Here is a 14,200-nt window from a genome sequence, read left to right on the forward strand (position 1 = left end):
GCTTGTTGAATGGAAGAACTAAATTACTAAGGAATTAAACATATCTGTGTGTTAGAAGTAACACAAATATTTTGTACTTCCAAAAATAATCCTAGCAATCCACAATAATTTCTAGCTAGAAGGTTTTTAAGAGGATAATTGTGTGCTTTTTATTTTCAATTTTAGTGGCAACATAAGCAAAATAAATGAAAATTCCTTTGAATTGTGTTAAAGATAAGTGATCCTAATAAAGAGAGGATAAACATGGGCAGAATATGAATCCTGCTAACCCTGCTTCTGCTACAGTTGTGCCCGGTCTTGGGCAAGTCACTTCTCCTTGGCAGCCCAGTGCCGTCTGTACAGTGAGAGTTATGACAGGTCAGTAGATGTAGCAGCAGCCCTCTTTGTTCTAATGAAACACAGGAAACTGGATGAAAGAAAGAAGAGCAGAACTACTCTACTTTGGAATAGGGGATGCCGCGGAAAGGGAGGGGGAGGGGGAGGAAATGGTGGCCCCCGCGGCATGTCCGTGAACGTGCTTGAAGCCATTGCATCGGCCGCGGTGTGTGGGAGGCTCTCCTGAAGCTAACGCAGCTCCAACCAGAATATTTTCCGTCACGGAATTCGACGAAGCTTCATGTGTAAACCGCCTGTCTTGCTTCTCGTCTGATGTTCTTTTCGCAGGACTTTCCTGTCTGCATAATACTAAAGTCTTATCTCAATACATTTTCTTCTTTCGGCTCACCGTACACATTATATGTTAACTTACCTTTTGATGCTTAGTTCTATCTAATCAGGATATTTTAATTCGCTGAGGAGGCTGCTCCTGAGTCCCCCCTTCTCCTCTCGTTCCCAGCTTCTCCTCTCGTTCCCGCGGTGGTATGCTCCGACACCCCGTGGTGCCGAGGGAGGGCGTGTGCCGAGTCCGCCTGCGAGCCAGCAGGTCTGGACTAGGCTCCACGGTTGCCCTCCTTTTACAGAGGGGCAAAGCAGCAGGTCCAAGAGACACGTGTGGTAAGAGGTGGCGCTGGGCTTTGACCCCGACAGCCTGGCTCAGAGCCTCCCCTTCGCCATTCTGCTAGCAAACGGAGATACAGCTTCAGCCCGCACAATTAATTTCCTCGTTTTTACACATATTTTGAACTTCTTTTCAGAAATAACGAGAACCTGTGTAAATCACTTAGTATAGTGACTGACCCATAGTAAATATTTGGTAAATATTGGTTAGTGTAAGCTTTGGCAAATGGACACCTGGAATGTCCACAGCCTTGATTAGCATGGAGAAGAAAATTAAACAGCATCCTATAGCTCTCTGTTTCCCACTTCTCAGAGAGAACCAAAGACTCACATCTATTCAAGATGTTTAAATAAAACGAAGACACTTCAATTTATTTTGAATTCTTACCTAACAGATGCTATAATTTTTATCTTGCCACCAGGTGGCAGCATGTTACACAAGGAAACAATTGAAATGTTATTCTGTTGTAGACTAGTTTTCAGTATTTTGCCTTAAAAACTGTTAAACCATAATAAAAACAAAATATTATTCCGTGTTCCCCTTTGTCTGTATTCCCCCTCGTTTGTTGTGAAGGCCCTCATAGCCCAGTGTCCATAGCCCACAACTAGACCTGCCTTGGTCCTGCCCTGCACACGCTGTCCCTGTAAGCCAGGGCAGAGTTTACTTTTCCTGCATCTGCAACCGAAATGTAAGCCCTCATACTGAGATTCTCCCAACCAAATTGTTTTAGTTCAGCAGCAGTAGGAACTACGGCAGTCGTCCTCTTCCCTGGACCTTCCATGGTACCCAGAGAAGGACCAGATCTGTGGCAGCAAGTGAATAGGTGCCCTTGGGTAACGGCCAGGTAATAGGTAGGATATACATTTTTAGTTCTTTGTGGTTATGTTTATTTTAATTTGTGCTATAGAAGTCCCTGAAAACTTACTTAATTTTAGGTATTATCAGAATCATTCAGATAACTACTGCCAAGGGTTGAAAGATTAGTGTCTGAGGTGGAGGGCAATTAATGGCTAATGAAGGTAAAGGACTGGACATGGCAATTAATCAAAGTAGGGCAGAGCGGGGAGCTAATGGGAAAATGTAGAGAGAGTCAGGCTTCAGATACGGGTGTGCAGCGCTGCATGGGAAGGCCAGAGGCTCGCCAAGTTAAGTTGGCTGCAAGGAAATCTCTTATACTTCTTAATCGTGGATCTGCCTAGATTGTTTCACAGGGTTAATGAAATCCATTCACATCAGTTTCTCAGCAAATGTTTTTTCCTGTTCTATAATCTATTAACTAATATTCAGATTTGACTGTATTTGAAACATGGAGTATAGATGAATATGTTTGTAATTCTGACTTGTCACAAAACCTGCAGTGATATTTAGGATGTCATGTTTTTAGAGTATTATGTTAATTAAGCAGTGCTAAAAATTTTCTGGAGTTATGCCATCATCTTGTTTCATTTTTCTGATAGTAAGGAAATAACTATTCCAGATAAGTTAATTGTTACAAAATCTTTCCCTGGTAAACATCAAAACTCGTAAGAATAATGAAGACGTTTCAAGAACGTGTTTTGTGTTACTTATGTTAAACAGGAAATCCTGAGTCTCTCCCCCCTTGATGACTCGGGCCACCTTGGCCAACACATGCCCTCTTCAGTCAGGAGCTGTGAGCCCATCTTCACACAGGCCCACTGCTCCCGCAGCCGCTGCCATGTGCGGGCTCCCCCGTGGCCTCTTCCCCAAAACCGCACATGCACATCCCCGCTGGCCTCTCACACAGACACATCCTCACACTCACTCTCTTTCTCTTTCTCCTTCCCTCTCCTTTTCATAATTTGCTTCTGTAGCCTGGGGAATAGAAAAAGTAAAACTAGTTAAAATGATGTCTAAAATTGGAAGGAATTTCAATTTAAGACTGTCCTATTAAAGCATGAGCTGTAGGGAATTCTCTGGTGGTCTAGTGGTTAGGACTCTGCGCTCTCCCTGCCGGGGCCCCGGGTTCAATCTCTGGTCAGGAAACTGAGATCGATCCTGCAAGCCACACAGCACAGCCACAAAAAAAAAAAAAAAAAAAGCATGAGCTTTAGTGTAAAGGCTTTGTAGTATCTATTTAGTTAACTTATTGGTGCTAATTTCTTCCTTTTTTTTTTTTTCCTGTGTTCTAGAGGTATTTCAGGTTGTTACATCTCTTCCTTGAAAGATATATATGGAGATTGATTTTTAGTGACTGGAGTGAAATGAGCAATGAAAGAAAATTCTAGTCAATTATTGTAACAGATATGTATCTCTTGTCTTTCTGAGTTTTTGAAGTGCTTTGCAGCTTTAGTGGACAGTTATTGTCCGTGACAACCAAGGCTGTTCTCTTAGAAGTTTTATTTTATCTCTACTAAGCCTTAACAGTATTTGCTTAATGCTCATTACGTTTGGGAACTCAACAATTTCAGTCCACAGCCACATACTTTGAAAAGAGGTGTACTGATGTCTACAGTTGTCACATTGGTTTTAAACTCTTAAGGACTTCTTAAAATTGATCATTAATCACTTAGTAATATATATTAAATATTAATTTTTGCCATGATGTAAATAAAACAATCCATTTATATAGTGTCCTCTGTATAGTGTGCTCAGAGAAGTGGAAAATATTTTATTTCAGTGTCTTTAATATGTAATCAGAGAGTTGGATGACAAGTAAATTGTAGCATTGTCCAAAGAGTATTTCACTGAGATGATGGGAATTAGAAAAGAAAACCATTTGCTATATTTAATTATAATGGAGTTAATTGCATGTCTTTCTGATATAAAATACCTCTTACGTCCATTGGGTACAGCTATTCTTGAAGGTGCTTAAATAAAGTATTAAGTATACTATTTAAGTAATAAAATAAGTAGTGACTTGGAAATTTTAGCATAAATAAAGACATAGCTTTCTTAAGCCAGTTTTTAAAGTGATTCATCAACAGATTAGCAAAAAGCCAATTTATTTACATCCAATGGCACATGTAATAATGACTTTTATAATATAAATGCTTGTTTATATGAAGTTATAACTCATTTATGGGACCTTGTAGTTCTAATGTTCTAGTGAAATGTACACATGTGGGTGCCCCTGGCAGGAATTCCAACTCTGTGAATTTATGAATCTGTTGACTTCAATATTTAGTTAGCCTGGCCATCACCGTAATTGACATGTTATTGGAAATAGAGTTAGGTTTTCCCTTATTTATAAGGATAACCTCCATTTTGAGGAATGTGAATCAATTCATAGTTGGCTGACAGCCAGTTTCTCCTTCACTTGAGCTCCAGCGCACACTGGAAAAGCACACTGGCTTCCGAAGTGCCTTGTGAATCTGCAGTGATTAATTCTTCTCATTATTTCTCTGCAAGTTCTCGTGACCCTCTCTGATGGTTCGATCAGCCACTTAGAGTTGATGCATATTCATTCCTCTGCGCGCCTGCCGCAGTCGCTCACGCGCCCTGCACTGACTGGTGTGTTCTTGGTGCAGTAATTGAGCGGCAGTAGATTGATTGCTCTGGGGAGCTGTAGGGCCTTAAAGGTGAAAACATATCAGTCCTGTTAATTAGGAAACAAAAGCTCTGGTGGCAGGTTCAGCAGTCAGATATTTACAGTGTAGAAAAGACGAAAGATATGATGTGTTCCTCTCCATGGACCTGTTTACTTTTTAAATTTTGAATTAGGTCTGTATCGGTAGTAGTGGAGAACAGCCTTCTTTTATGAATTTTTATAGAATGCTAATTGAATATAATATTAATACTATTATCTCTCATATCTGATAGTTTAGAACCTGAGTTTGTATACACCTTCTGTAGCATTGGCAATAATGTGTAAAATATCTTAATGTCTTACATAAATATAGAATGCTTTTGGATTGATTCTGGTATTTAGAGGCTTAATTTGGTTACAATGTTCTCATGCTAATTTCTTGTCATTTAGTAGTATGCTGTATGGGAAAAGGGTGAAACTTTATTCAACATGGCATAGAAGTTGAGCTGCCTTTATCTCTTTATCATAAGCATCCTTTGATTATTACCCCCCGCCACCCGCCAAACTGTATGTTAAGTAATACATTGTCTGGGAAAAAGGATCCTGTATGGAACGGTGGCCTCCAGAAGTAAGCTAGTTTCAACATGGACATCTATGCAGCTTATCTAATTGACATGTTTTTCTCAGGTGTGCTGTTCTTATGTTATGGTCTCCCCCTCCCCCTTCCCCTTCTCCAGTCATGAATTTTTTTCTTTTGAGATATAATTCACATACCATAAAATTCACCCTTTTTTAAAGGTGAATTCTATGGGTTTTAGTATATTCACAAAGTTGTGCGACCATCTCCACTGTCTTCCAGAAGATTTTCATCACTCCACTCCTTCCTTCCCCTGACCCCTGGCAACCAATAATTATTTTCCTTCTGTGGATTGACCTCTTCTGGACATTTCATATAAATGGAATTGAACTATACGTGGTCTTTCATGTCTGGCTTATTTTACTTATTAGCAATTAGCATTGTCACATGAACCAGTACTTCATTTTTTATGGCTGAATAATATTCCATTGTATGGTTATACCACATTTTGGGTTTCATTCTTCAGTTGGTGAACATTTGTGTTGTTTCCACTTTTTGGCTGTTGCTGCTACTGGTGTTAGTTCCCACACGTCCTTGTCTTGTTCGTGATCTTAGGGGGAAGGCTTTCAGACTTCACCTCTGGGTATGATACAGGCTGTGGGTTTTCTTAGATGCTGTTTATCAGCTTGAGGAAGTTCCCTTCTATTTCTAGTTTGTTGAATGCTTTTATTGTGAAAACGTGTTGGATTTTGTCAAATGCTTTTTCTGCACCTATTAAAATGCTCATGTGGTTTTTGTCCTTTATTCTATTAATATGGTGTGTTCCATTGGTTGATTTTCTTATGTTGAGCATTGTAATATTTTATGGAGCTTTTTATATAATGTTCTCTTACTGTGTGATTTTAAATAATTTGAACCAATTTCTCTACCTTATATTTCAGGCATTTATTAATACAGCAAAAGAAATTTATGAAAAAATCCAAGAAGGAGTCTTTGACATTAATAATGAGGTATATATATATATATAAATATTATTGGCTAGTTAATTTAGAATTGAATTTTAATTACTTGGAGTCAAGATTTCTACTTTTTAAAATTCCTAAAATGGATCTATGATGTCAGTTAACACATACGTTTATAATCTTCTCATTGAAAATTTGTTATATGTTGTATAATAGCTAAATGTTTATGTTCTAGTGAAGCATCACTTTATCTATGAAAACGGATTAAAGTAAGTGACCCTATCCATTTATTGCAAGCAATGCAAAATAATATAAATCCTCCAAAGAGAGAAGAAAATCCACTTTCATCTACACATCCATATGGTGTCATCTGCTTTGGGAATAATTTTCTAGTGTGTAAATGCGTGTGCGACGTCAGCTAATGCAAGGTGCTCTCTCCATTGTGTCTGGTGCGGAGAAGGGAGGCGTCCAATTGGAAGTTACTCCCAGTTCAGCATAGTGTGTTTTCAGGAGCCTGAGTTAGTATATGTAATTGGCAGTTGGCACTAGTTGTTTTGTTTGTTTTTGTGGGTTTCTTTTCTTTTCCTTTTTTTTTTCTTTTTTTTTTTTTTGTAAAATTATTTTGAGCCAGTTTTGATCAACATGATTAGGATAAAATGTAACTTTGAAACAAATAATTCAGAATGTTTACCAAAGGCCATCATTTTGACCTAAATCACCACTATGCATTTGTCCTTATTTATTTCAGAATTTTTATGTGGATAAGAGCATATTATTTACTTTTACATAAATGTTTCTGCCATTCTATAATAAGATTTCTTGCTTCCAAGAGAAAAACCCTTATTCCTCCCCCAGGTGCAGTGAGGAAGCACTGTGTTAGGAAGACATTGTGTGTGCATCTCTTGGCATGTGCAGGAGAGCCTCTTTATTATCTGTCTCAATATTCTTGGCTAAAACAAACAACAGTTTGCCTAGGGTTTCCAAAAAGTGTTTGATTTTCCAGTTTCTTTTAATTTGTAGTGATAAAGTTTCTAACCCATACTTTCCAGGCTTATATGGCAACAGACCCTGAGTTAATTTAAAGGCGACACCATTCAGAGACTAATGCCATATAAATTGAACAGTAATTGGGCGTCTTTGTAAAGGGCATGTTCATTGTCTCTGTCTGGTTTCATATAGTAGCTGAGTGCTTTACTGTGCCTGGCGTGGCTTTGATTGCAATGTGCTGTCAGGAGCCAACAGGCCGTGCGATTTATCTGGCCTGATGCCAAGTCTGACTTCTTGATTCCTCAAGAAGTTGCTACCAGCCCAGAGGGGGCAAAACCAATGAGCCATAGGGCATGCTTTTTATTAAAGAGGAGTCAGAAGAGCGAAAAGAAACCACATCAGCTGCTGTCAATACTGAGCTAGTGCCAGAAACCCCAAGGCTACTACTGTTGCAGAACAACTGCCAAGCACTATAAATCTGAGATTTACTGTGACGTAAAGTTTCCTTAAGAGCTTAATTTCTGAAGCTACTGTATTACTTTTCTCAGAGTGTTGTATTTTTAGGTAAAATCCACTTGAGGGAGTGAGGGTTGAGACATAAGTGTGAGTTTGATGAATGAAAGAACCACTCTGTGTGTGGGTTCTTGGCAAGCTGCCATGTCTTTGGGGATCATAGAAATTATTGATGACACAGAACACTCATATGCCCTTAGCCTGTACAGCTGATTCAACATGGAACAGAAACGCTGTCTAGAGGAAAGATTGTACGTTGTATTAGAGGAGCATAGGCTTTGCATATTTTTCTCTTTTAAAGATTACGTTTTAAACAATCTCTCCATTGTGAGAATTCCCTTAAAAGCAGCACTCTGGTTTCTGTTAACGCAGTACCTGGTATGATAAGGAATTGTTTGCAGGAATATTTCCACAAGTATTATTTTAAAAGGAAGGAACATCCCCTGAGAGATATTGTTTTAATTGTTGTAAAAATCTGCTTAGCATATATATATATATATATTTTTTTTTTTTTTTTTTTTTTTTTTAGTTGTTTGGTAAGATTGTGCCACTAAGAAACCAGAGGATTTCTTAAATTTAAATTATACTGTCTGGTTGGCTCCAGATACATTTATTATCCTTCTGTCTTTCATTCCAGGCAAATGGCATTAAAATTGGCCCTCAGCATGCTGCTACTAACGCCACGCACGCAGGCAGTCAGGGAGGACAGCAGGCCGGGGGAGGCTGCTGTTGAGTCTGTTTTTACTGTCTCGCTGCCCAGAAGGGGCTACTCACCTATTCTTTCACCCTCCTGCTCAGCTGAGACATGAAACTCTTCGAAATGGCTTTATGTCACAGAAGAAGACTTTAATCCTTCAAATTCTTGTATAACTTTGAATAAATGGTTAATGTTCACTTAAAAAGACAGATTTTGGAGATTGTATTCATATCTATTTGCATTTGATTTCTAGGTCAATTGACGTGATTATTTTTGTTAAATGTTGTCTTGTGCCCTTACCTACGAACTGAATTGTATTGAACACTACAGAGTCATCTTGAGTATTTTAAATCGGTTTGTGTAGTTAGGTTTCCCCACACCTGTGGTTACCTAATGTTTAATATTATAGAACTGTCCTCAAAAGTTTGTCAATTTTCAAGGCTATAAGGAAAACCGAAGGACTCTTTCAATTCTGTATTTATCATTTACTTTCTGTATATATAGTTTATAACCTGCTTGGGTGTAATTTGCCAAGCTTGAATTCTTTAATGCATTTGCATAAATTCTATACTGTTTAGAGCTTAAAGCTACAGAAGCATCGTTAGGAATTGCTTGGACACTGAATTTTAGACTTTTTGACATTGTTAACAAGCATGTTCATCTTTTTCTTGTCACTAGTCCGAGAGAAATATGCTTAATGTACATTCTAAAGACTATGTGTGTGTTAACCTGTTTTAATGCCAAAAGTTTGTTATTTGTCCACAGTTTCTTTAAGACCTCTTCAGAAAAGGATTTGTTTGCCTTAATGCAGACTGTTGGGTAAAAACACAGTATAATGAGTGAGGTGGGCGGAAGAAAGGACTCCCTCTGCCTGAGCGACTCCAGGAGGAATGAGTGTCCACATTTAGACGGCACATTATGAGGACTTTAATCTTTCCTTGAACACAATAATGTTTTCTTTTTCTTTTATTCACATGATTTCTAAATATATTTTTCACGCAGGACAGTTTTTCAACCCTTGATGTACAGTGACTGTGTAAAATTTTTCTTTCCGTGGCAACCTATAATCTTTAAAATATGGTGAGCATCTTGTCTGTTTTGAAGGGGATATGACAATAAACCTACCAGATGGAAAATCCTGTTAAAAGTAGAAAAGCTTTAGTAATTTGCTCAGTGTGGTGGTTTTATCCTTCTTTTTCTTTTTCTCCCTTGGACTATAATGAAATTGTTATAGCAGTGCAAATAAAATCCTATGTATAAAAGTGTTCTTTTTTTTTTATGACCACATCATTTTTTAAGAATGCAGTTTTTCAGTCCATCCACAGCTTTTACATGTATTATAAAGCACATTTTTTTTTAAGGGTCAGGATGTTTAACAACACTACCCTTTTTAAAAATTTTGCTAGAATGTGATAAAAATCTTTTTACCGTATTGAAATTCTTTTTGCTATTGATGATGTAAGCAAGTATTTTAAGTATGAAACTAACTACTTTCAATCCGCTCACTGACTTCAGCTTTCTACCGGTCTTTCCTGAAGATTCAGCAGTGCTCTGTCAAAGCTTTGACATTACTCCTGTGGGAAGTCACCCAATGCTATCTGAGTTTTTTGCTTTAACTAGCTCCTAGAGGACAGAGAGAAAGGTGAGGGGAAATTGAGTTTCTTGAGTATTTTTATTATGAACTTTTTTTTTCTTTAAAGTGGTCTTATCAAATTCACTGATCTCACCATTCACTCTCATTAGTGGTGAGTAGGACAAGTTAAGACAACTAGAACTTGTTCTGCTCTGTACCAGGAAGAGGATGATTCTTTGGGAACTGTTTTTTTTTTTTGTTTGTTTGTTTGTTTTGCTGTACTTGGGCCTCTCACCGTTGTGGCCTCTCCCGTTGCAGAGCACAGGCTCCAGACGCGCAGGCTCAGTGGCCATGGCTCACGGGCCCAGCCGCTCTGCGGTATGTGGGATCTTCCCGGACCGGGGCACGAACCCACGTCCCCTGCATCGGCAGGTGAACTCTCAACCACTGCGCCACCAGGGAAGCCCTGGTAACTGTTACTTTTAAACTGCTGTTAATTTTTCCAGAAACTTAATGTGTTTCTTTTCCATGCTGTCTCCTCTAATTCTTTTATAAATCAAGTGTAAGAAGAGAAAGTCATGGGGAAAACAAACAACAACAAAGCACATGTATTTTAATAACCTAAGAAGAGCTGGAGCCCTCAAATGCAGCCCCTGCACAGTAGCCTTAACCTGCCTCGGCCTTGGGCCACAGGGGCGGGTAGAGGACTTCTCCGTAGTTGTCACCACTTTCTCTACAAGTTTCATCTGCCATTAAGGAACATATGTGATGAATCCTTTATGTCAGTCGACAAAACAGTGTTACCGTCTGGTTTCTACTCTGCTGTTTTATTATCCTTGTCACAAATAATGTAATAGTGGCACCTGGAACTAAACGCTTTAATACTGTAATTAAGTCTTTAAATGATCTTTGGTCAATTTTGGTAGCACCTATGGACATGTTTTAAGAGCTAGAAAATCAGTCACAAAAAATAAAACTTTTAATGTCTCAACATGTAATATTCCAAAGTTGTAATCTTCATAAATATAGTGTTATAATTTGCCTTCTGGGTTTAACAAAACTGGATTAAGACCAAATTTTTGGAAGAGTAGTGTATAATTAGATATACAATTCAAACAGTACATGAGAGTGAAACTATATCTTCCTACACAGTTTATTTTTAATTTTTTATTGAAGTATAGTTGATTTACAGTATTGTGTTATAGTTTCAGGTGTACAGCAAAGTGATTCGGTTATATATGTATACATCTATGTTCTTTTTTAATTCTTTTCCATTATAAGTTATGTTTTTAATTTTAAAATAGCCTGTTAAGAGGAAAATAGTTCCTGTTTCTAATCATTCTAATAGTGAAGAGAGTAGGAATATATATGATACCAAAATGTGTCTAATCTCTCAAATGATTTGTGTTTGGAACACATTAAACATTTATTCCCTCATAGGTAGTGAAGCTCCATCTAAGCTCAGTACTAAGGTTGGCAGCACAGGGTTTGACTATGTGAGCTAAAAATTAATACCACAAAAACCCATAATAATGCAAAAAGATAACCCTGTTCCATAATAAATAATTGACTATACAAATGCATGAACATATCTACCTGTGTTTCCTGGAAAGAGTTCACATGTGCTTCAGTGTTCAAATGAGAATAGAGCCTAACCCCATAAGTAGAGTATCTCATGTTGCATTGGTATATACTGGATAACACTACTTACTTGGCTGAAGTCATGATGGGAAACTTTAAGGTGCACGTGTATATATTCAGTGTTCATTAGGTTTAGAAAATCATCAGGCCAGCTCTTAAAAATTGAAGGACAAAGGACCAAAAACCTGATAGGAAACATGGAAAAAGACAGTTCACAAAAAAATGAAGTAAAAGTATCCCTAAAATATGTTTTAAAATTCAGACAGTTAGAAATGCAAATTAAAACTGAGATGCCATTTCTCAACTATGATATTGGAAGAAGTTTAATACAAGTATGACAACACATTCTGTTGGTGAAATGTCTCATATGTTGCTGGTGGAAGTGCAGACTGATATTAGCTTTCTGGAGAGGAACTCAACAATACCTAATAGAACCAGGAGATACTTACCTGTTGACCCAGCCTTCCCACTTCTAGGAAAATACCCTGATGATACCCTCCAACAATGCGAAAGCACATGTGCACAAGGTTGCTCACTGCAGCATTGGCTGTAATTGCAAAATAATTGAAAATGACCTCAATGTCTTTACATAGGAGAGTGATTCAGTAAGCTGGTACGTCACACAATGTAGTCCTGCACGGGTGTAAAGAGTCTGTGGAAGAGCTCTGTGTACTGATGTCATGATTTCCAGGATATATTGTTAAGCAAAATGAGAAAAGCAAAATGCAAGCGTGTCTACAGTTTACCATCGCTCATTTAATTAGGAAGGCAGGAGACGAAAATATACATGTATCTGCTCACCTGTGCAAAAGAAACACAAGAATAATAAACTAGAAACTAATAATAAACTAGAAACTAATGAGACTGGTTACCTAGTCTCATTAGGGGGTGAGTACAGAGTGGAAACTAAGGCGAATCAGGACGAGTAGCACCTTTCAATATACAGTTTCGTTTAACTCAAAACTACAGTAATGTTTCACATACTCTGAAAATAATTAAAATCAACCATGATGTACCAGGAACTCAAAATGAAATAAAAACTAATGAGAACCTACCTATAGTATTAAAAAGTGACATTACCACACTGCACAGTTCTGTGGAATTCTTGCGCAACATGTATAACGTCGACCTAGTCATTGGGAAACCTCAGACGAACCCAAATTGAGGAAAATCCGACAAAGTGGCTAGCGCTCTTCAAAAATACCAAGGTTGTGAAAGATAATGAGGCACACAGATTGGAGGAGACACATGTGATAGCTGAATGTAATATGGGGTGCTGGATGAGTCCTGGAGGCAGTTCTGATGAGGGAGGGGCACGCGGGGGGCTTCTCTGGTACATGTTCTGTTTCTTGACCTAAGTGGGGGTTACACGGATACTTGCTTTAGAATCCTTTAAACTGGGCCGATGTGTGTACTTTCTTGTAAATTAAGGCTTTGTCTCCATCGATCAAAAATGCTGCCTTATGAGTTGCTCTCAGAACTTGAATATGTGAAGTCTACCCTATCCCCTTTTTGTGGATTGAACTGTGCTCCCCACCAGCCCCCCAAAAAATATGTATGCTGAAGTTCTAAGCCCTCGTATCTCAGAATTTGTCTTTATTTGGAAACAAGATGGTTGCAGATGTAATGAGTTAAGATGGAGTCATACAGGATCAGGGCCGGTGTCCTTATCAGAAGACGGCCATGTGAATACACACACAGGGAGAAGGCCACGTGGACGAGGCAGCCTCAAACCCGGGAGCCCCGAGATGGCCAGCAAACCACCAGCCACTAGGATGAGTCCTCCACGGGTTTCAGGGATTACACCCCTGCCGACCTCTTGACTTCTGGTGTCGAGCCGCCAGAACTGTGGAAGAAGAAGTTCCTGCTGTTTCAAGTCACCCAGTCAGTGATACTTTGTTACGGCCACCCTAGGAAATTAATACATACCTTACATCCTATGAATGAAGACATTTTTTGATAGGTTGTCTGTGTCCCTTCAGTGAAAGGTCGTGTTGAAGCCGTGGGTTTATGGGAGAGTAACAGCTGCTTCACTGCGTAGCACGTGTAGAAATCATCGTGAGAGAAGCAAAGTTAATCTCTAGGAATATTTTTACATCTTCCTGCTTCAGAGTAATTTAATTTACACATCCAGATGCTATTCAGAATATGAAACATTTTTGTACATAGGGATTTCATGAAAAATCATAGATACAGCACAGGACTTTCCTTATATGACGTTAAAGATAGCATTTTTAATGTTACTTAAGCCCAGAATTCAGTTTAAAATTGAAGCAGATGTCAGTGTGTACAAGTGTGATCTTAACGATGATTACGATGCTGACAGTGAAAGTGGAGATGTTAACGCAAGTTCAGCAATGACATCCTGTTGTGAAAGTAAGCAAGTAAAAACAAAAAGTAGGTGCGAGCTGACCAAGAGGGGTTGGGTTTTGAGATTGAGATCCTGAGATCATTATTTATTTATTTATTTATTTATTTATTTTTGGCTGCGTTGGGTCTTCGTTGCTGCGCGTGGGATTTCTCTAGTTGTGGCGAGCGGTGGCTACTTCTCATTGCGGTGCGCGGGCTTCTCATTGCAGTGCGCGGGCTTCTCATTGCGGTGGCTTCTCTTGTTGCAGAGCCCGGGCTCTAGGCACGTGGGCTTCAGTAGTTGTGGTGCACGGGCTCAGTTGCTCCGCGGCATGTGGGATCTTCCCAGGCCAGGGCTCGAACCCATGTCCCCTGCATTGGCAGGCGGATTCTCAACCACTGCGCCACCAGGGAAGC

The 14,200-nt window shown here is 38.9% G+C and overlaps 1 protein-coding gene across 1 annotated transcript in view; it reads left to right on the forward strand.

The window, feature by feature from the left end:
• The window catches only part of RAB2A (RAB2A, member RAS oncogene family), a 74,317-nt gene extending 64,832 nt beyond the window's left edge, over positions 1 to 9,485 (forward strand). The window contains exons 7-8 of the mRNA XM_030859686.3: positions 6,003 to 6,071; positions 8,161 to 9,485. Coding sequence (XP_030715546.1) covers positions 6,003 to 6,071; positions 8,161 to 8,256 — 165 coding nt within the window. The 3' untranslated portion in view covers positions 8,257 to 9,485. The remainder of the gene's footprint in view (positions 1 to 6,002; positions 6,072 to 8,160) is intronic.
• The last annotated feature ends 4,715 nt before the right edge of the window (positions 9,486 to 14,200 follow it).

Source organism: Globicephala melas, chromosome 17 (assembly GCF_963455315.2).
Source record: "Globicephala melas chromosome 17, mGloMel1.2, whole genome shotgun sequence".
Lineage (NCBI taxonomy): Eukaryota > Metazoa > Chordata > Mammalia > Artiodactyla > Delphinidae > Globicephala > Globicephala melas.